This window comes from Podarcis erhardii (genome assembly GCF_964252035.2).
Source record: "Podarcis erhardii genome assembly, chromosome: 14".
NCBI lineage: Eukaryota > Metazoa > Chordata > Lepidosauria > Squamata > Lacertidae > Podarcis > Podarcis erhardii.
The window spans coordinates 45,393,895-45,414,756 of NC_138503.1; the positions used below are offsets into that span (position 1 = coordinate 45,393,895).

The window sequence follows — 20,862 nt, forward strand, 5'->3', positions numbered from 1 at the left end:
GGTAGAAATCATTGCTAAAGATAAAATAACCATTTGATGGAAGTTTTGCTACTCTAACTGTGACCAGCATCTCTTTATTGAACACTTAACAGTTATCAACCTGTTTTCCACTTGCGACACAGAAAATCTGCCCAACTTGTAGCTGGTGGGATTGTCATCTTAGGTATGCGGGATTGCAGGAATGAAGCAGGTTGCATTGGGTAAGGAAGCAAAAGCTGGTAGTCGGGGGTCTTCTGCCCTGCCCACCCCAGACTCCAGTGAGACGGAAGCGCTGCTGAGATGAATAACTCTTCAGTCCTTTGTTACTTAATCCGCAGGCCCTTCATAGCAGACTCCAAGCTCTGAAATGAAAACGCAGGTTTGTCAGAAGAAAAATGGCATTCTGGCTGAGGAAAACCTAAAAAGTCATTAAAGGATTGTCAAAACACCCAGACATGCGCCAAACAGAGCCACTGAAACACCCGCTCCAGAGCTATTTTCCTTGTGACTGGAAAATATTCACAAGGTATTGCTCAGGACCGCAATACCTCAAGGACCGCCTCTCTCCATATGAACCGAACCTCTGAGACCCTTCTTTGTGTGCCCCCTCCATGAGAGATTTGGCAACAAGAAACTGGGCCTTTTCTGCAGTGGCTCCCCGTCTGTGGAATGCTCTCCCCAGGGAAGCTTGCCTGGCGCCTTCATTATAAACCTTTAGGCGTCAGGTGAAAACAACCCTCTTCAAAAGGGCTTTTGGCTTGCTGATATCTGATGCCCTTTTTAATGTGTTGTGGGAGGGGGTGATTATTGGTTTTGTTTTGTTCTTTGCATTTTTTAGCTTGTATGTTTATGTCGTGAACCGCCCTGAGATCTACGGATAAAGGGCAATATAACAACAACAACAACAACAACAACATCCAGAATTCAAAAACTGCAACTGCTGATTTTGGCCCCAATATTAATTTCTCTTAGTTTTAAACTTGGAAGGTTGGAAGCTGCCTTATCCCAAGGTGGGCCATGTTTTTCACTGTTGCGCTGAAGGATAGCAGCTGTCCAGAGTTTTGGTCAGCGCTCCAGGGGATTGGACGCCCAATGCAGTGGGCAAAGGGTCATCGGACAGGAAAGGAATAGTTCCAAGAGCAGGAAGTCTGCGTTAAAAGTGGTACGATACTGCTTTATAGTGCAGGTAGGGCCTCAGAGTAGACCCACTGAAATTAATGGAGCAGCAACAGTCATGTCCGTTTCAATGAGTCTGCTTGAAACAGGACTAACATTGGGCGCAACCCCAGCGGCAAGAGTCTTGTTAGCACAAGGATGGAAGAGTGAGGAAGTCCCAACGAAAGAACAATGGCAAGAAAAGCTGATGAGTTATGCGGAGATGGCAAAGTTAACACACAAACTGTGTGAGAAGGACAACCGTGACTTTAAGGAAGAATGGGAACTATTTACAAACTACTTAAAAAGACAACGGAAGGATTTTGACTCCTTGGCAGGTTTTGAATAAACATCCACAAATTTATTAGTAGAACATATGATAGATAAGATAATGATACGTACAACTTTATAACATGCAGAGAATAATATGTAGGAACAAATCAGAGAGGGGAGGGAAGTCTTTGGAGGGTGGGAGAGGGAGGGGGTGGGAAATGTAACTGGTTATATTTGATTTATAATTTGATTTGCTAAATTTGCTTAATAAATTTTTTTTAAAAAAAAACCAAAACATTGGGCGCAACCCAGAGATCCCAAAATCCCAGACGCTTGGCAGTACAAATGCCAGCAGTAACAGCTGAAACCATTGGGTGGCTTTTCGTGACCCCCCCCCAAACCAGCTGCTTCCCTCTGACTAATGCAAGGCCAGGCCAAAGCCTGAAACCTGGAAACCTCAGCAGCTTGCAGTAGAGACAAATCCTACAGGGTGTATTCAACCCCTTGGGGACATGCTGAAAATAATAGCTTGATCCCAGGCGTGATATATCACATTGCAATGGGAGCACACATTGTGTATGTCTCATGGCTTCAGATTGCAGGAAGTGTATTCTTAAAGACTTTGCCAAATTTAAAAAGAAGCAATCCCAAATGAAGTTAAAGAGTTGGCCACGGGTCCATTTAACTAAACCTCTTACGGACTGTTTCCAGAGAGCAGGGGTGGGAAACCTCAGGTGCAGGAGCTGAATGCAGCCCTTTGTGGACCTTGAGACTTTCTCCCCAAGCCCCAGGGGGCATCTAGTCCAACCTCCTGCAATGCAGGAATTTCAACCCAAGCATCCATGTCAGATGGCTAGCCAGCCTCTGCTTAAAAACTCCCAAGGAAGTAGAGTCCACCACCTCTTGAGGGAGCCCATTCCACTGTCAAGCAGCTCTTACTCTCAGAAAGTTATTCCTGATCATGGGTAAGCAAACTAAGGCCCAGAGGCCAGATACAGGCCAATCGCCTTCTAAATCCAGCCTGCAGACAGTCTGGGAATCAGCATGTTTATACATGAGTAGAATGTGTCCTTTTATTTAAAATGCATCTTTGGGGCATAGGAATTCATTCATTTTATATATATATTTCAAAATATAGTCCAGCCCCCCACAAGGTCTGAGGGAGAGTGGACCGGCCCCCTGCTGAAAATGTTTGCTGACCCCTGTTCCTGACGTTTAGTTGGAAACTCCTTGATGACCTCGGTTCGAGTCCTACCCTCCAGGGCAGGAGGAAACAAGCTGCATGTGGCCCTGAGAAGGTTGCCCAGAAGGGAATGTGGCCCCTCAGGCTTAAGAAACTATTTCCCATCCTTGCCATAAGGAGCTGGTGCTTTTTGCAGGGAGAGTGGCCATCCAAAGTCTTCCTCTGGTGCAACTCCTTAGTGAGCATCTTCACATACTAAATGCAAATGGTGCATCCGCTGGTCTATTAGGGCAAAAACTGCATCTTCACCACCCAGCCTTTTTTTTTTTTTTGCTTACTTTGATGTCCCATAGGCTCATGCCTCCGTCCATTCCTGTGGTGCAGAACTTGGAGCAGCTGCCTTTCCCACCAGCAACCACAGATATTTGGCTGAAAGGGAAGACAAGACAACTGTGGGCATTAACTGCCAAACTAGTACAGTCATACCTCAGGGTACAGACACTTCAGGTTGCGTTTTTTCAGGTTATGGACCCACCGGAACCCGGAAGTACCGGAAGGGGTTACTTCCGGTTTTGGGGGTCGTGCATGCGCAGAAGTACCGAATCACAACCTGCGCGTGCGCAGACGCGCCGCTGCGGGTTGCAAACGTGCATCCCGCACGGATCACGTTCACAACCCGAGCGTCCACTGTACTGCTCAAAGCTGAGGGGAAATTGAACTGGACTACAGAGGATGACTGCTAACCTAGCAGTTCAAAAGCACGCCAAAAAGTGCAAGTAGATAAATAGGTACCACTCCAGTGGGAAGGTAAACAGCGTTTCTGTGCACTGCTCTCGTTTTGCCAGAAGCGGCTTAGTCATGCTGGCCACATGACCCAGAAAAACTGTCTGCGGACAAACGCCAGCACCCTTGGCCTGTAAAGCGAGATGAGCGCCGCAACCCCAGAGTCGTCTGTGACTAGACTTAACTGTCAGGGGTGCATGAAGCTCTTGCAGCCAATCGGAAGCAGCGCCTTGGTTGTCGAACGTTTTCGGAAGTCGAATGGACTTCTGGAATGGATTCCATTCAAGAACCAAGCTACGACTGTATAGTGGGAAGGTGCATTTTTGATTTCCTACAAAGTTTTCAGCAGGCAGTTGAAACAGAGAGCACCTGCTGATTCTATTGGCAGAGAGTTCCACAGGACCGAGCCAATGACCCTTAAGGATGTTAGTTTCTTGTTGTCAGATGAGCCTCGCCAACTTGGGGAACCAACCAACGATGCTCCTGCAGCCGTTTTAAGTGATGGAGCTGGGATATCAGGGTTCAGGTGGTCCCTGGGGTACCCGGGACCTCAGTTCTTCAGGGCTTTGTAAATTAATACAAGGACCTTGAACCTGGCTTGGTAGTAAATGGGTAGCCAGGTGTCACATGCTGTTGAGCCAGATGTCCCCTCCTGCAGTCTGGCTGACGCATTTGCACCAGCTGGAGCTTCTGCACCAGGTCCAAGGTCAGCCCCACATAGAGCTGCATTACAGTAATCCAGCCTCAAGGTCGCCAGTGCGTGGACTAAGGTGGTCAGGCAATCCCTGTCCAGGAATGGCAGTAGCTGGCGAACCAGACAAAGCTGGTAAAAGGCACTGCTAGCCATAGAGGAATGCCCTCTGGTGTCAAAGATGTATCTTGGAGCACCTCCAATATACACACTTGCTCCTTCTGGACTCCATCTAGAGCAGGTAAATTGCCTGCTTCCCAAACATGCAATCTACCCAACCTCTGCCCTCCCAGGATTCAAGCAGTTTATGTCTAGTGGCGGACCTACATTTTGGGGGCCCTGAAGCTTGAAGAGTTATGGGGCCCCCTTGGCAACCAGCAACAAGGTCTGGGTAGCCACTATTACCTTCTTGAATGGGGTTGTTCCATGACAGATCACCACACCTTTGCAACACCTGAGCTACCAACTCCAAAACTTTGGGGTTGTTGAAATGTAGACAACAAAACATGAATCAGTTGGAGATGTGCGACTCAAATTTGGTTTAGTTGCCCTAGAATTTTGCAGCCATGTGGCTCCAGGACGAGAGGCCCTGAAGTTAGAGCTTCATTCTTTCATAGCAGATCTGCCCCATTGCCTGGTGAATTCAGAGAGGATTTCAACAAGAACTGGGGAAGGATGACCCTTCCATTGAACGTACGGAGCTGCCTTATACCGAGCCAGTCCATGTATCCCAGTGTCATTTGACTGGTCATGGCTTTCCAAAGTCTCAGCACAGGGGAGCTGGGGCAGTCTTTTCCCTGCAGCTGCTGGCGGGTCTCTTAGATCAGGCTGGATCTGGTCTTGCACGCCTGCAGCCGCAGTTCTGCAATGTTATCTGGTTTAATTTGCAGAAGGGCAGAGCCCACGGAAGAACTTACCTGATGCTGTTCTTGTGGAGGGTGTCCAGAGTGGCGTTGCTGGTGGTATCAGAGCTGGCTTTCTTATCCAGGTTCTGGAAGCGCTCGCGAGCCGTGAGGCCACGCTGGGCACCCTGCTTGGGGATGTCCAGCTTCCCCCCGAAACTCAACGTGCCCTGCTGCTCGTCATAGGTGAACAGCATCGGACAGCAGTCGTGGCCCTGGGGGGAGACAAGCAGAGGTCAGGGCCTTGAAGGCTTTTCATCAGCAACATCTACTCCCAAGGGTCCAAAACGCTCTCAATATTCCTCCCACAACAGCCCTGTAAGGTAGGCCACTAATAAAAATATATGATAATTATGAGATTACAGTGGTACCTAGGGTTACAGATGCTTCCGGTTACAGACGCTTCAGGTTACAGACTCCACTAACCCAGAAATAGTACCTCGGGTTAAGAACTTTGCTTCAGGATGAGAACAGAAATCGTGCAGCGGGAGGCCCCATTAGCTAAAGTGGTACCTCAGGTTAAGAACAGTTTCAGGTTAAGAACGGACCTCCAGAATGAATTAAGTTCTTAACCTGAGGTACCACTGTATCTATGTACTTTGCAAGTAACAGAACAGAGCGAGTCCCTGGCCCCAAGGGGCTTACAATCTGGATAACACCGCAAGGGGGAGCAACAGAAGACAGAGAAGGAAATTGAGCCCGAGGGCAGGGCAGCAGCATTAAGAGAATTCAAGTCCAGAGTCTAAAATTACCCAACTGCACCGCTAGAGGTCATGATACTGTCACTACAAAGATTAGTGGATGCGCTTGTGTGTTTTTAAAGAGGGTTGTAATAAGTGCTTTTTTCTGGGGGTACGCACACCCCTAAACATTTTGTGAATCTAAGTTTGACCTCATTGAGGGGCAGTATTTCAATATGAGTTGGAAAATTAAAGTACCCCTAAACATTTTATTAGAAAAAAAAGCACTGGTTGTTAAGAATGCAATTGCCCACTTGCAGACTGTAATGAAACGGTCCAGACAGGACTACACCACATACCATTGCTCCACGTAGGAATGGGGCCTGAATCTTCACTGGACAAATAAACACTTGGAAAGAGTTATGGTACATGACTTACCGCGGCCACAAGGCTGTTCTCAGTGATGAATGTCACAGCCAGGAGAGGCAGAGTTTCCGTGGACAGGCAGGCCACGCTGAAGGGAAGAACGAGGCAAGGTTGGTTAGCACAGATTAGCTGCTTTATGGCCCCTTAGTGGCTGGGCCTACCATAAAATTCAGCCCGTGTTCTGGGTTCCCACTCCCTATCGTTGGGAGATGAGGCTGTGGATTTGGAGGAGGGATAGAAGAGGAAATTGACCTTGGAGCCAGCCCCTGGCATGCCTATTAAACCAGAAGTTCTGACGTAAGAGGCAATTGTTCTGTCAACACCTCTCCAACCTGAACAGGCCAAGCTGGACTCCTCTTACTCAGAGGACAGCCCAGAAATCCCAGCAGAGCAATGCTTTCTCTCAGTCTCCTGGAGTCAACGACTGCTGAAGCAGACTAAGGACCCTCTAACTGAAGAGACTTCTCTCCCTAGAGGAAGAGGGAACCACGCTGATGGACAGTCTGTGGCTGAAGCAACGTTTGAGCTTTTCTCAACCACTGTTTGAGCTCTCTGAGGCGCTGTCCAGGGTCCTGCCTCCACCCTGAACCTCCGCCTTGCTTTGAAGCATCACGTTTCTATTGGGGGCAGGTCCACACCACTGATTTAAGACCCATTCAATGTGCATGACTTCACCCAAAAACTCCTGGGAGTTTTCCCCCTCCCACAGCTACCATTCCCATTTTGCCCACTATACACTGGACCCAGGAGGTGATTTCTCACTCAACCGTCCATACAGGAAAGATGTATCTCCCCAGAAGAAAAGGTCCTACTGCTTCTTAGCGATGTAAACATTTCAGTGACTCATGAAGTCACAATTTTTTTCCTCTTTTGACAGCCGAAAAGATCAGAAAGAAGAAACTGGACAATATAGCAATGAGCTATAAGGGAGATGCAGAGATCTAAATAGAGACCTTGCATGGTTTTGGTTCAATTTGTCATGGCCAACGGCTAGTACAATGAAGTTATTTGGATATGGAGCTGACCTTTAAAGCCCTAAACGGCCTCGGTCCAGTATACCTGAAGGAGCGTCTCCACCCCCATCGTTCTGCCCAGACACTGAGGTCCAGCAACGAGGGCCTTCTGGCAGTTCCCTCACTGTGAGAGGTGAGGTTACAGGGAACCAGGCAGAGGGCCTTCTCGGTAGTGGCACCCGCCCTGTGGAATGCTCTCCGACCAGATGTCAAAGAGAAAAACAACTACAGTACCAGACTTTTAGAAGACACCTGAAGGCAGCCCTGTTTAGGGAAGCTTTTAATGTTTAATAGACTATTGTATTTTAATATTCTGTTGGAAGCCACCAAGAGCGGCTGGGGAAACCCAGCCAGATGGGCGGGGTATAAATAATAAATTATCATCATCATTATTATTACCATTCCCAGCACACTTAGTAAGCTACAGGGCCCAGAACTCTTTGTGGGAAGTCGTGTGGGTTTACACAGGGGCTGAACGAGCATGGAGCAGATCTGCTCAGAGTCTCAGGATCAGCTCATCCCAAGGAAGCGAAGTCCCTGCAGCCAGCTGGGCCAGGCCAGTTCATGGGAAACTCTGAACCCTCACCCAACAGCCCAACTTACGCCATCTTCTTGTTGGCATCTGCAAGGCAGATGGTGCTGTCATGGCTCACCCATGCCACGCGGCTGCCACTCCCAGAGAAGCAGATGCTGTGGACCCAGCCGCAGCTGCTGCCCGACTCAAACATGAGCTCTCCAAACGGCATCTTGGATCCCCATGGGGTCGGCGAGGGCCGCTCCTCAACCTCTTTGATGTAAGCAGAGAAAATCCTACAGGGCAGGAGGGAGAGGAGAGGCGGGAGGGAGGGAGGGAGGGGGAAAGCATGTTACTGGAGGGTCTATCAAAGCTAGACAAGAAGCAGATCCGATCAAGGCCTGGAAGGGAGACTGTCCAGCAGGCCTCCCCCCCCCTGCCCCCCGCCCCAAACACATCCTGAAGTCACACATTGGATGCAATCCAGGATATTTGCCTCACCTGCATTTGAAATCGCAGGATCCAGCCGCCAAGAGAACGTTGTTAGGGTGCCAGTCAAGGCTAAGGATTGTCGATCGAATGGGCTTCTTGATATGTTTACAAACCCACCTAAGAGAGACAGCAAATATGAGGGACAAGACAGTAATCATAGCAAGCAAGTAAGCAAGCCTTTCTTATGAAAAACAAAAATAAGTGAAGCAGCAGCTGAGGCTTTGAGCAGTTCACACTCAATGCAAGAAGGGGTCCAACGCAGGCAAAGCTGGATTGGGTCAGGGCCACCAAATTCCATATATAAATCCATTTATAATGGATTGAGATTCCTGCCTTGCAGGGGAGCTTGGACTAGATTACTCTCCCTCCTAACTCTACAATTCTATGATTCTATTCTTCTTTAGATGGATGGGGTATAAATAATAATTTATTATTATTATTATTATTATTATTTTTATTATTATTATTATTATTATTATTATTATTATTATTCCTCCTCTTCCTCCTCCTCTGCTCCTTGGTGAGACTCACCAGTCATTCTCTTGCTCAAAGTAGCAGATGGAGATGAGCCTTGAGCCGCTGCCGACCGCAAACTTGTTCTCTTTGGGAGACCACTTGACACAGCGAGCAGCGCGGTTGATCCGCAGAATGACCAGCGTTGGCTTCCACACGTTGCCCTTCAGGGTCCACACATAAGCGTTGCGGTCTGTCCCGCAGGTCACTATGCGGTTGCTGTCGGGGGCCCAGTCAATGCCTGCAAAGGACACCATAGATCAGAGGACCAGAAGGCAGGCCTCAATTACAAGGGCTGCCGAATTTAACAGCGGATTCATCGACAAATAAACAGTGTTGTTGTTTTTTTAAAAAAAAGGCAATGGCACAGTTAGGTAATGTTAGGCATAATGGCCTTACAAGGGTTATGGTTCTTTAGAAAGGTTGTGTGTGTGCCGTTTCGCACACCAGAAGAGGAATCGAAAGGTCCTCACCTGTCACCTGTCCGTTGTGCTCCTTCAGCTCATGGACTTTGCTCCACTTTGTCCCGTCTTTCTTGTAGATGTGAACTTCGTGGTTGTTGGGACAGATGGCAAGTTCTGCGGAACAGAAGGCAGGGAAGAGTTTGTGCACATATTGTGTATTTCGAGTTCTGCCAAGCTTTCGGAGGCTGAGGGCACTTTTGGAGGTGTGCCCAGGACACCAGTCACAAATGGTCAGGAAGGACTTTTGCCCTGAGCTCTTAGGTTCCTTCCAGCTCTTCCAAAGTTATTTAGCTCCTGACGCTGCTACAAAACACGTGGTTCTGATTTACAAATGGGCCATGATTTCAAGGGATGCATCTGCTCATGGGAACTAGCCCTAGGAAAAGGTAGAGAGTAACATCTCCACTTGGGTGCTCTACAGCCTCTTCCCAAGTACCTGAGAGCCTCTTTTCTCTTCCCACCACCCCCCCCCCATCTCTGGAAAGGAGAGGCTGCGTAACACACCACATGTTTAAAGCACATGGCTTCCCCCCAAAAAAGAATTGTGGGAACTGTCATTTGTTAAAGGTGCTGGGAATCGTGTCTCAGGAAAGGTTAAGCTTTGGTTCCCGGGAATCTCTAGGGAGAAGCCATGTGGTTTAAATATGCTTCAAGTGTCATTATGTTTATATTCCTGGGGACAATTATGCAAATCACAGCAGTTCTTTCAAAGCCCTACAGCTGGGGAGCAGGAAGTCCTGCTAGCCGCAATCCACCAGGGCATTCTGCTGACCCACAAACAATGGCTGTATTCTCTCTCCCCCACCCTCCCACATCTATTCATACCATGCGCAATCGCTCACATTCTCTTCTCTTGCAGTTGCTCCCAACCAAGGACTAGATTTGCTGCAAGAACCAGCAATCCAGGTAGCCCCCAGTTAGCAGGTCAATTCTGTGTCCAGGGCAGCTGTCTTCCAGCTCCATCTGGTATGCAGGCTGAGACCCCACCTACCCGCGGACTGTCTCGCCAGAGTGGTGCATGCTCTGGTTATCTCCCACTTGGACTACTGCAATGTGCTCTACGTGGAACTACCTTTGAAGGTGACCTGGAAACTACAACTAATCCAGAATGCTGCAGCTAAACTAGTGACTGGGAGCAGCAGCTGAAAACACATAACACTGGTCCTGAAAGATCTACATTGGCTCCCAGTACGTTTCCGAGCACAATTCAAAGTGTTGGTGATGACCTTTAAAACAGTCTCGGCCTAGTATACCTGGAGGAGCGTCTCCACCCCCATCATTCAGCGCAGACACTGAGGTCCACCTCCAAGGGCCTTCTGGCAGTTCCCACCCTGTGAGGTTTCAGGGAACCAGGCAGAGGGCCTTCTCAGTAGTGGCACCCGCCCTGTGGAACGCCCTCCCACCAGATGTCAAGGAAATAAACAACTATCTGACTTTTAGAAGACATCTGAAGGCAGCCCTGTTTAGGGAAGTTTTTAATGTTTGATGTTTTATCATGTTTTTAATATTCTGTTGGGAGCTGCCCAGAGTGGCTGGGGAAACCCGGTCAGATGGGCAGGGTATAAATAATAAATTGTTGTTGTTGTTATAATTATTAACACTTGCTCTCCCTGCAGCAGGAGGGTGTAACCCCTGTGGTCCTCCACCGGCTGTTGGGTCTCACAACAACCATCAGCCTCAATGGTGAGCAGTTAAAGGATGTTTCTGGAAACAACTGGGGACATTTTGTCCTGACGGGCTTTTCCAGCTGGATGAATGAGTCTCTGACATAGGTACCCATTTCGTGTTGTTTTCAACTTATTTTTCCTGGTTTCAGTGCTTCTGGTTTTTTGCTATTTTTACAATGCATTGCCTTGAGACGCTTGTGTGGAAAGTGATTACTAAAATTAAACAGTCATAATGCAAAAGGAAAGGGCTTACGGGTTCTGTCCTTGTTCCAGGCATGACAGCTGATTGGCTCCAGCAGGAAACTCTGATAAGCCATGGCTTCTCAACCTGTACAGAAAAAACAGTTAATTTTTCCTAAGTAACATATTTCAAAATAGTTAAGGTTGGCTGCAAGTCTTGTGACCCCTTACCTGGGACCAAATCCCTTTGAGCTCAAAAGGGCTTAATTCTGCATAAGTCCTTTTGAGCTCAAAGCTTATAACAGGTATAAGATTGCACAGTAAATGTATGTATTTCTTATCCCGCCCTTCCTCCAAGAACCTAAGGCAATATAAATGGTCTCCTCTCTACCATCCCTATTCTTTACCCCCTAACAACCATGTGAGGTAGGTCTGCCTGTTTACTAGGAGGAATCTGGACCAAACTGCTGGTGAGTTTTCATGACAATTAAAAAAAATAAAATCGCATCTTGCTGTACATATGTCAAGAACTGAATTTAAGAATGGAAAAATGAGAAATGGAAATTTCCTTCCATTCCTAGTGACGACAGGACTTAAGTCCACTTTAATTGCACGGACCTACCTAAATTTCCCACTACTGTATGTTCCTGAGTCCTTCCTACTTAAATCCTGGCAGACTGGTACCCTTCATCTTACACCCAGCGGCCTTTGGCTCAGAACGACTATTGAAAGGGAACAAGGCGGTTCTGATAACCTTTCAAAACAGGAAGCTGGCTTGAAAGAAAGAACAGATTTGAAGGGGCTCCCTCAACGTCAGCTCGTTAACTTTCACTCAGCCAGTTCCTACGGCTTGACCAAGTCAGACTGGCCACCAGGGCAATCAAGGACAGCAATTCATTTCCTTTGGTGATTGTATTAAATAAGCCATATTGGCAGGAGCAGCTACGGTCTAGCATCAGCCTTCCCTAACCTGCTGCTCTCCAGATGTTTTGGATCACAGCTTTCATCAGACGCAGTCCACCATGGGCAAGAGCAAGGGAGAAGAAGAGGAAGAAGAAGAGTTTGGATTTGATATCCCGCTTAATCACTACCCTAAGGAGTCTCAAAGCGGCTCACAATCTCCTTTCCTTTCCTCCCCCACAACAAACACTCTTTGTTGTGAGTGAGGCTGAGAGACTTCACAGAGAAGTGTGACTAGCCCAAGGTGCATGTGGAAGAGCGGGGAATCGAACCCAGTTCACCAGATTACGAGTCCACCGCTCTTAACCACTACACCACACTGGCTCTCAAGGGAGGTGGAAGGTTGTAGAATCATAGAATTGTAGAGCTGGAAGGGACCCCAGGGTCATCTAGTCCAACCCCCTGCAATGCAGGGTTCTCAGCAAAAACATCCCTGGCAGTTGGCCATCAACTCCTGCTTAAAAATCTCCAAGGAAGGAGAGTCCACCACCTCCCAAGGGAGACCGTTCCACTGCCGAACAGCTCTTACTACCAGAAAGTTCTTCCTGGTGTTTAGCCGGAATTTCCTTTCTTGTAGCTTGAAGCCATGGGTTCGAGTCCTACCCTCCAGCCTTGTGAAAGGCTGCCTCTCATCGACTGCAACCACAGTGCACTTTATGTTTGTTTACTCAGGAGTAAACCCTCGCCATCTGCAGTGGGACTTACGGTCCAGTAAAGTACATGTAGGATTACAGCCCGTGTTGTCCTGCTCAGAACGACTTCCGCCCACGAGAATCCTTAGCGTGTGCGTATAATTAGAGAAGGAAGGCGGAAAGAGGAAACAGCTGCATCTTGAAGAGCTTGAAGAGCAATTTGACAAACGCCATATAAGGCTAGAAACAGACCCGGCAGGAAGCATCAAAAGTGGAATCATAAGAGACAATTCTGTGGGTGGTGTAACACCAGGTCTGGGCTCTTCGGATGGGTTCTGTTCAGTCTTGCTTTGCTCTAGCAAGAGGTTGTCTGACTGTGGCCAGAGGAATGGCGTAAGCTCCAACCAGGTGGTTCACGGAAAGGTTGTGGAAGGGAAAGGAGTCGTAAACCTCCTTCATCAGCCCTCGTGGGAAGGGATGGGGCAGAATTTGCCTGCAGTTCATATTTATAGACAACCTTCACTAATTCACACTTTCCAAAACTACAGATGAACTGAAACTCCACCCTTCCTTCGAAATTCACACCTCTCCGAATTTTGCAATGCACATCCAAGTAATGTCTACAAAAATGCATACAGTTAATGCACATAATGGTGAACATAGAAAAATGCATTGTATTAGGGGAAATTGCTTTGCAAAAATGTAGGTTTTGGGGGGAGGAAATGGACTAAAATGCTGGTGAATTTTCATGAACACTTTTTTAAACAAGAAGAAGAAGAAGAACAACAACAACAACAACAACAACAACAGACTGACATGAAAATGTGGAGAACTGAAGAATGGGAAAGCAAGAAACTGAAATTGGCGTATTTGCCAATCCCTGCTTGTGGATGTTTCACAAAGTGCTGGCCACTGGTGAGTGTGGCAAAAGTCAATGCGGCCAGACACCCCTACCCATCTTTCCTTTGGGCAAGCAAGAGGGATTTTTCCACAGTTCAATGACACATTCCAATCAGCTGAAATCACCAGAGACGACTGCTGCTGCTGCTGCTGCTGCTGCTGCTGGCAGAGCCAAGTGTGGTTGGTGTCTTTCAGGTGTGCCTTCCTGCCTGTCCTTGCCACATGAGCCCACTAGAGGGCAGCTGGCCAAACGCCTCCCCACACCTGAACTCAGGTGTGAGCTTACTTGTTCCGCCTCCACTTGGGCTCAAGCTTGCATGTTTGGAAATTAAGCAAATATTGCAAAGACGCTTTAATAAATCGCCAGTGGAGTAAGAGTTTTGCATGAGTTTTTAAAGCTGATAGAGAATTCAAAGTTTCTTCTTCTTTTCTTTATTTTTGTTTCTATGTTTAAAAAATGCTTAGTATTTGATGCTGACTTCTGTATATTGTTGAATATTTCTCAGTATTTCATAAAAATAGCTTTTTTTAAAAAAAAAAGTATCAATTGCTCTCCTTCATCTATAGGATATTCTGCCCTGTAAAACTGTGCCCAGAAGTTCTCCTCTACACAAAACAGCGACAACAGCAGCAACCACTTCTGAAAAAAAAGGAATAATCTTTACACAACTTTATACAAGGCATGGTTTGTCTGTCTCCAGTAGGAATTATGACCAACATCTTCCAGGCAGTGAAGTAATCATAGCTGCCAGACAACAAAACGTATAGGGTACAAAATATGATGAAATCTCAACCGTACCCAATCCTAGAGGCTTGTTTGTGTGTAGGTGGAAAGCAGATTTATAGGGAAGGATTCCAACTCCCATCAGCCTCAGCTAGCACATCCAATAAACAGGAAAAGGCTGTGACTCAGAGGTAAAGCAGGTCTCTAGCAGAATGATCCACCCTCAGAGGAGTCTCTCTGTCGTATCTCTGCATGAGTTGCTGGAGATTCCGATGGGCTTGGCTGAGTGTTAGTAGCTGTAGGGGGCAGGGAGCTGCAAGCTGGCTGAGTTTCCCCAGTGTCAGCCAAATCCCTGCTGGCTTGGATATGCAAAAAGCATGAGTTGCTGATCTCCTTCCAACCAGCCTCCACTGGGGGCAAGTAATTCTCTTACCTTCCTTGGAGGTTTCTAAGCAGAAATTTGGAAGGCCATCTGTCATGCATGCTTTAGTTGAGATTCCTGCATTGCAGGGGGTTGGACTAACAGTCCCTTCCAACTCTACAATTCTATGATCATCTAATTAATTAGACTGATAACATAATTGACTGCCCTCTAGGAGACTCCCACTGCGTCTCTCAATGAGTCACAGTTCTGGTGGACTCATCTCCCTCCAGTTGAGAGAGAAATACCCAGATCAATAACTGACTCAGATATATATACACATATACACACACACATACCTATATATACAGGCTTCTCTGAAGGCAGGAACTTTCTCCCTTTTGGTTTAATAGAGGACTGCCAACTTTAATGCTGAAAAAAACAGCATACCTCACCTATCAGAAATTTGTGAAACCTTAGTTCTTCTCTGGAAGCCGAACCCAATTGGGCCAGAGTGCCCCCTAGAGGGGAAAATGTCTCCTGTAGCCTTTTTTTGCCCCGAAGCATGAAAATTAATCACTTTTTGCCTTTTTTATTCCGGCACACATGCTATTTTTAGCCACATCTGTGCTTGTGATAGAGTCGTGTCAGCGTCTAGCTTTCCCCTACAGAGCTTGTTCACTACAAAAGCACTCAAATGTGTTGGCACTGAGAACAGAACTTGCACATGGGCACCCATGCCATGCATTTCCCCATAACTAATTTTTAAAAGAAAGCATGAAAAGGCTATGCTGGCCACACATTCCAAGTGAAGATGAGCTGGTTGCACATCAGGATAGGAGCAAACAGTTGGGCCTAGGGTAGCCAAGTGCTGCCTTGTATAATGTTGGACTCCCAACTCCCATCTCTCCTAGCCAGCATGGTCAATAGCCAAGGCTGATGGGAGTTGTAGTTCAACATCTAGAGAAGAGCTTTCCGAACTGTGTGTCGCGACACGTTAAGTGTGTTCGGCTGCCGTTTGTAGATATGTCGCACAAACGCTCCCCATGCTTCTCCTGGGGCTGGAAAGGGCTCCGTTTAGCCTCCAGTTTGCTAGTAAAACTGAATGACTGTGTCGCAAAATGATGCATATCTAAAAAGTGTGTCACCGACATGAAAAGTATGGAAAGTTCTGGTCTAGAAGACACCACACCCTGACCCCTATGGCAGCCCAATCTCCTGCACCCCTCAAGACCAGCACCCCAAAGAGTCAGTTGAGTTGCCTTCCCTTAAAACGAACCTTTCATAGAGCTTGTGACATTATATTAAATGCTCTAATGTGCAAATCCCAGACCCTTAATCTCAATTAGGCTGTGTACACACTAGATACCGTACTTTTAAAGCACATTCGAAATGCATTCCTTCCTGCAAAGAATTCTGGGCACTGTAGTTTACCCCGCAGAGTTACCATTCCCAGCAACTCCTTAGCAAACTACAGAGCCCAGAATTCTCTGAAGGCAAGAATGTCTTTTGAATATGCTTTTAAAGTTATAGCATGCACCCGGCAAGCAACAGCAAATATTAAAACAAAAGAATCTCATGGCATCTTAAAGGCTTGCCATAGCCAGTAGACCTACCAAAATTAATGGACATGCCTCATTCATTTCAACAGGTCTACTCTGAATAGGGTTTAGCTGGGTAAAACCCTAATTTATTTTTTCTTTTTTTTTTACCGGGGTGGGGGGTACTTCTGTAGACTAAAATCAACTGCAATACCTGAATTACATTACATTTGATGGCTTTGATGATGTGGGCCTCTGCCACCGCTAATGTTTTTTCTTTAAAGTGCCACATAGCATTCTGCTGAGCTACTCCTTCCTTTTTTATTTTTTAAACCCACAGTGCTGAACACACACATTATTATTTTTTAAGTACCTTGAGGAAGTGGCCCAGCCGCAGCTGAAACACATCAGTCCTTGCTTAGAAATGCAATAATGCCTCTCAGCGAGAATCTGAGCCTGACTTCTCATCCTAATTAAAAGCAACCTTAAACAGGATTGTTTTAAAACATGGGACGCTGCCTTATCCTAAGTCAGACCATTGGTTCCTCCCATAATAATAATAATAATAATAATAATAATAATAATAATTTATTATTTATACCCTGCCTATCTGGCTGGGTTTCCCCAGTATCTGGGTTTCCCCAGGTTTCCTAGTGTTGTCTGCACTGACTGGCAGCATCTCTCCAGGATTAAATACAGGAAATATTTCTCAGCCCCTCCTGGAGATGATGAGGAAGAAGAAGAAGGGCAAAGCAGATGCTCTTCTCCAGATTTTTGTAGGGAATAGACGCAAAACGTCAAAAGGCACACACAAAAAACCAGGTCTTGCTTTGAGCATTCACAAGACTTTTCTTTTTCAGAGGAGAGGCTATAAAGTAAAATAAGCGAGGAGCTGGCTAATTTCTCCCTGCAAACGAGAGCGGCATTTTGCCTCATATCTCAGCTTCTGAAAACATGCTAGAAACTAACTTTTTAATAAAATAAAAAATTCCTTCCAGCAGCACCTTAAAGACCAACTAAGTTAGTTCTTGGTATGAGCTTTCGTGTGCATGCACACTTCTTCAAAAAATTTTATTTTGTTTTGACTATGGCAGACCAAGACGGCTACCTATCTGTAACTTTTTCATAAAAACGAAAACTGGAAATGGGGAGCTTGGTAGGGGGAGCGCAATTGCTTCCTCTTTGCTGCGCGAAAAGCAGCTTTGATTTCAGGAAGAAGCAAAAAGGGAGGGGAAAACACCACCAATACCGAGTTTAATAAAAAGTTCTCCCGCTAGGGCGCCGCTCTCTCTCCGAGGGCGCCCCTTTGAGGGGAGCAGTTTTCTTACAGATTCGTCCTCAGAACATTTTGCCCTCGCTTTACATTTTGACTTCTGCCAGGCAGCCGCCTTTGAAAACCGAAGTCGGCCAAACCTAACGATAAAAACCTGAGGCGGGGAGAGGGCGGAAGGAGTTTGCCTCGCCCGGGGCGCAAAAAATATCCGAGAGAAGGGAGTCGGGGAAGCGGGGCCGGGGCGGCCTGGAGCCCCGCCAGAAGGAGAAGGAGCCGCCGCCGCCGCCGCCGCCACGTCGGGCGGGCATCTTGAGGGAGCCACTTACCTCGACGGCACCCGAAGGCGGCGAACCGGGCGCAAAGCAGCCTGGCCTCTCCCGGCTCCGGGAAAAGGAGGCCCCGGCCGGTTCACGGACTCTGAGGCGTCGACGCCAACCGGCAGCCGCGCTTTTTTCTCTCCTCCTTCTCTGCTCTCTCCGACTTCCCCTTTTCTCCTCAGCTCGAGAGGGAAGCGGGGGGGGGGGGAGAGGAGAAAATGTGGCCGCCACTTCCTTGCGTGGGTGTGGGGGCCCTGCAGAGAGCGAAGAAAGAGGAGGGAGGGAGAGAGGAAAATGTGCTTTTTTCCTTTCCAGAGACGAGAGGAGGAGAAAAAGCCCGCAGGCCCGAAGCTCCCGCTTGGCGAAAAAGAAATCCCAAGTTTTGCCTGAGAGGAGGAGGAGAGCATGGCTTGGGCTCTTTAAGCCAGTGTTTCTCAAACTTGGGTTCCTGTTGTTGGACTACAATTCCCATCATCCCTAACTAGTAGGACCAGCGGTCAGGGATGGTAGGAGTTGTAGTCCAACGACACCTGAGGACCCAAAGTTTGAGAAACACTCACACAGCGGTTCTCAACCTGTGGGTCCCCTGTTGGACTACAACTCCCATCATCCCCGAGCTCTGGCCTTGCCAGCTAGGGGTGATGGGAGTTGTAGTTCAACAACATCTAGGGACCCACAGGTTGAGAAACACTGCTTAAGCTCCCTGAAAAGTCCACACACCTGCAGCTGAAAGCACACGGTTTCCGCCAGAGAATTACCAGGAATTGTAGTTTAATGGGTGCTGGGAATTGTTGCTCAGCGCAGGAGACAAACTAGAGTTCCCGGGATTTGTTGGGCCAGGGGGTGGGGTGGAGAGAGGTTTGCATTTTTTTATTGATCTCTTACAACAGATGTGTTGCTTGACCATAGAAAACCTCAAAGCAGATTACAAATAAATAAATAAATAAATACAAAGCCGTAAAATTATCACTGCAATCAATAACTGCATAACGCAGAAAGTTAAAACCGCAATAGAATAGAGCAAAATGAATTGAAACGCATACAGACTTTATAAACGTCTGGGTAGGCTTGTCTGAATAAGAATGTCTTCTGCAGGCACTGAAAAAGTATGTGCTTCAAATGTACTGTGTACATTCTGTGTACTTTAAATGTGCACATTTACTCTGCCCTCCCACCCACTGGTTTGGGAAGTAGTGTACACATGGCTCAGATATCTAGCCTGCTTATTCTTAGGGGAATACTGTGCCTGGTTTCTCCGCAAAACCAGGTTCAATCCAAACTGAGAAGAAGGATAACCTTGCTGCAGTTAATTTTTAATTATTTTTTACTTTGCTGCATTGTACACAGCCTAAGGCTGCATACACACCATAGAGTTAAAGCACACACACCCTCCCACCAAAAGAATACTGAGAACTATAGTTTACCTCTCACGGCGCTGGAGATCCCAGCACCTGGAAACTAGAGTCCCCTTTCAATATATGGCAATGTACACAACCTAAACATCATAAAGGAATTGGCTGGCTGCGTACACATTGCTATGGCAGCCAGGAGGATATTGGTTATTTGGTGGGAGAGGAAAGAGATGGAGAATCTATGGAACATGGTCTACTTCAGTCATGGGCCCAAGATTTCCCGTGAAACTGGGTTGCACATCTCCAAATTGAGTTGGCCTCAGATGTGTTGCTCTGGAATCTGCTCCCTACAGCAACTACTTCATGTTTTTGATATGGCCAGTCCTGCCCAGATTCACCATACAAGTTTTATCTCAGGTGATGTTCTGCGCAGCAGCAACCCAACAGAGCCAATGACTAGGCTGACCACTTACACATCACCCCAAAAAGGAGACACAATTTTGTACAAAATGGGCATGTATTAGTTTATAGATGTGTGGGTGAAAATTTAGAAATAATTGGTATACTCTGAATGGGGAAAATAATTGCAGACCATTGCAGACCAGATAAGCCCTTCAAACAGAGAGGTGGGGAATATTAGATCCGGGGGCCATCTTTGGGAGACAACCCAGGACACCCTGTTCATTGACCCTGCCTCACACCCTCCTTGAGTATATATGCCCAGCTGGGATGTATCTTTTAATTATGACAATAAACTAGCCATCTGTGCACCCACCTTTGCCTCAGGCCCCACCCACCACTGGCACATTGCCCAGAAGGAGTGCGGGTTTCAGGCTGAGAAAGATTCCCACTTCTGGAAGACACCATCAAAGAGAGCTGTATGCACACATTCTATTCTTTAGATAGAATCATAGGATTGTAGAGTTGGAGAAGACCACAGGGCTCATCTAATCCAAATGTACTACAGTGGTACCTCGGGTTACATACGCTTCAGGTTACAGACTCCACTAACCCAGAAAAAGTACCTCGGGTTAAGAACTTTGCTTCAGGATGAGAACAGAAATCGTGCAGCGGTGGCGCAGCAGGTCCCATTGGCTAAAGTGGTGCTTCAGGTTAAGAAGACTTTCAGGTTAAGAACAGACCTCCGGAACAAATTCTTAACCCGAGGTACCATTGTACTGGCAAGCCAGATCCCACCCCCACCCCCTATCTTATATTTGTGCAGCTGATTCTTCTTGCCTAAGTGCAGTACATTTGTCCCTATGGAATTTCATTTTGTTACTTTGGGCCCCATTCTCTGTTTAAGGTCACCTTGAAGCCCGGTTCTGTCCTCTGCAGCCTGAGTGACCCCCCTCCCAGCTTGCTGTCATCTGCAAATTTGGTGAGGATCCCCTCCAATTCCTTCACCCAAACCGTTTAAAAAGACAACTGAACCACAGAATGTTTTGTGATCAAAACGACAAATGGGGCAACCCCCCTGGCCCTCCAAGACAATGCTACCCTCCTCTATCACCACAAACATTTTCTCCGCACAAATTCCATTTCTCTCTGCAATTTTACCCAAGACTGCAGCCCCTATAACTACCGTTTACCAGGCAGGAAGTCCAATTCATGCAACACAGTGAGGTCTTCCTTCCAACTGAAAGAAATCACACAGGAAGGCCAAGCTACTTAAAGCATTAGTTTGAAAGAAAGCTCTCAGCTACCGACAGAAATTACATTCCCTGTCCTGTTTCATGCGAACTCACCTCCCCGTAAACTAGCAAAATAAATGCCAAAGGTCTTCTCTGCAGGGCACTTTCTCTCTCCACCCTGCCAGCTGCTGCTGTTCACTTCCTCCTCTGAGTTGGCCAATAGGCAGGACCTGCCCACTTCCTCCCCCCATCC

The 20,862-nt window shown here is 47.1% G+C and overlaps 1 protein-coding gene across 6 annotated transcripts; it reads right to left on the bottom strand.

The window, feature by feature from the left end:
- Positions 1-43: 43 nt before the first annotated feature.
- Positions 44-20,834, bottom strand: ARPC1B (actin related protein 2/3 complex subunit 1B). Of its 6 annotated transcripts, XM_081839975.1 has the most exons (11): positions 20,724-20,771; positions 19,751-19,828; positions 10,989-11,063; positions 9,078-9,182; positions 8,623-8,845; positions 8,101-8,208; positions 7,689-7,895; positions 6,085-6,160; positions 4,982-5,181; positions 2,929-3,019; positions 44-341 (listed from the first exon to the last, which is right to left on the bottom strand). In XM_081839975.1, the coding sequence occupies exons 3-11, from the start codon at positions 11,050-11,052 to the stop codon at positions 303-305; spliced, it is 1,113 nt and encodes a 370-aa protein (XP_081696101.1). In that variant the 5' UTR covers positions 11,053-11,063; positions 19,751-19,828; positions 20,724-20,771; the 3' UTR covers positions 44-302. The 6 variants fall into 6 exon arrangements, with proteins under 6 accessions (XP_081696101.1, XP_081696099.1, XP_081696103.1 ...); XM_081839973.1 differs by lacking the exon at positions 19,751-19,828 and having other exon boundaries at positions 20,724-20,834; XM_081839977.1 differs by lacking the exons at positions 19,751-19,828; positions 20,724-20,771 and adding an exon at positions 20,568-20,590.
- Positions 20,835-20,862: the final 28 nt, after the last annotated feature.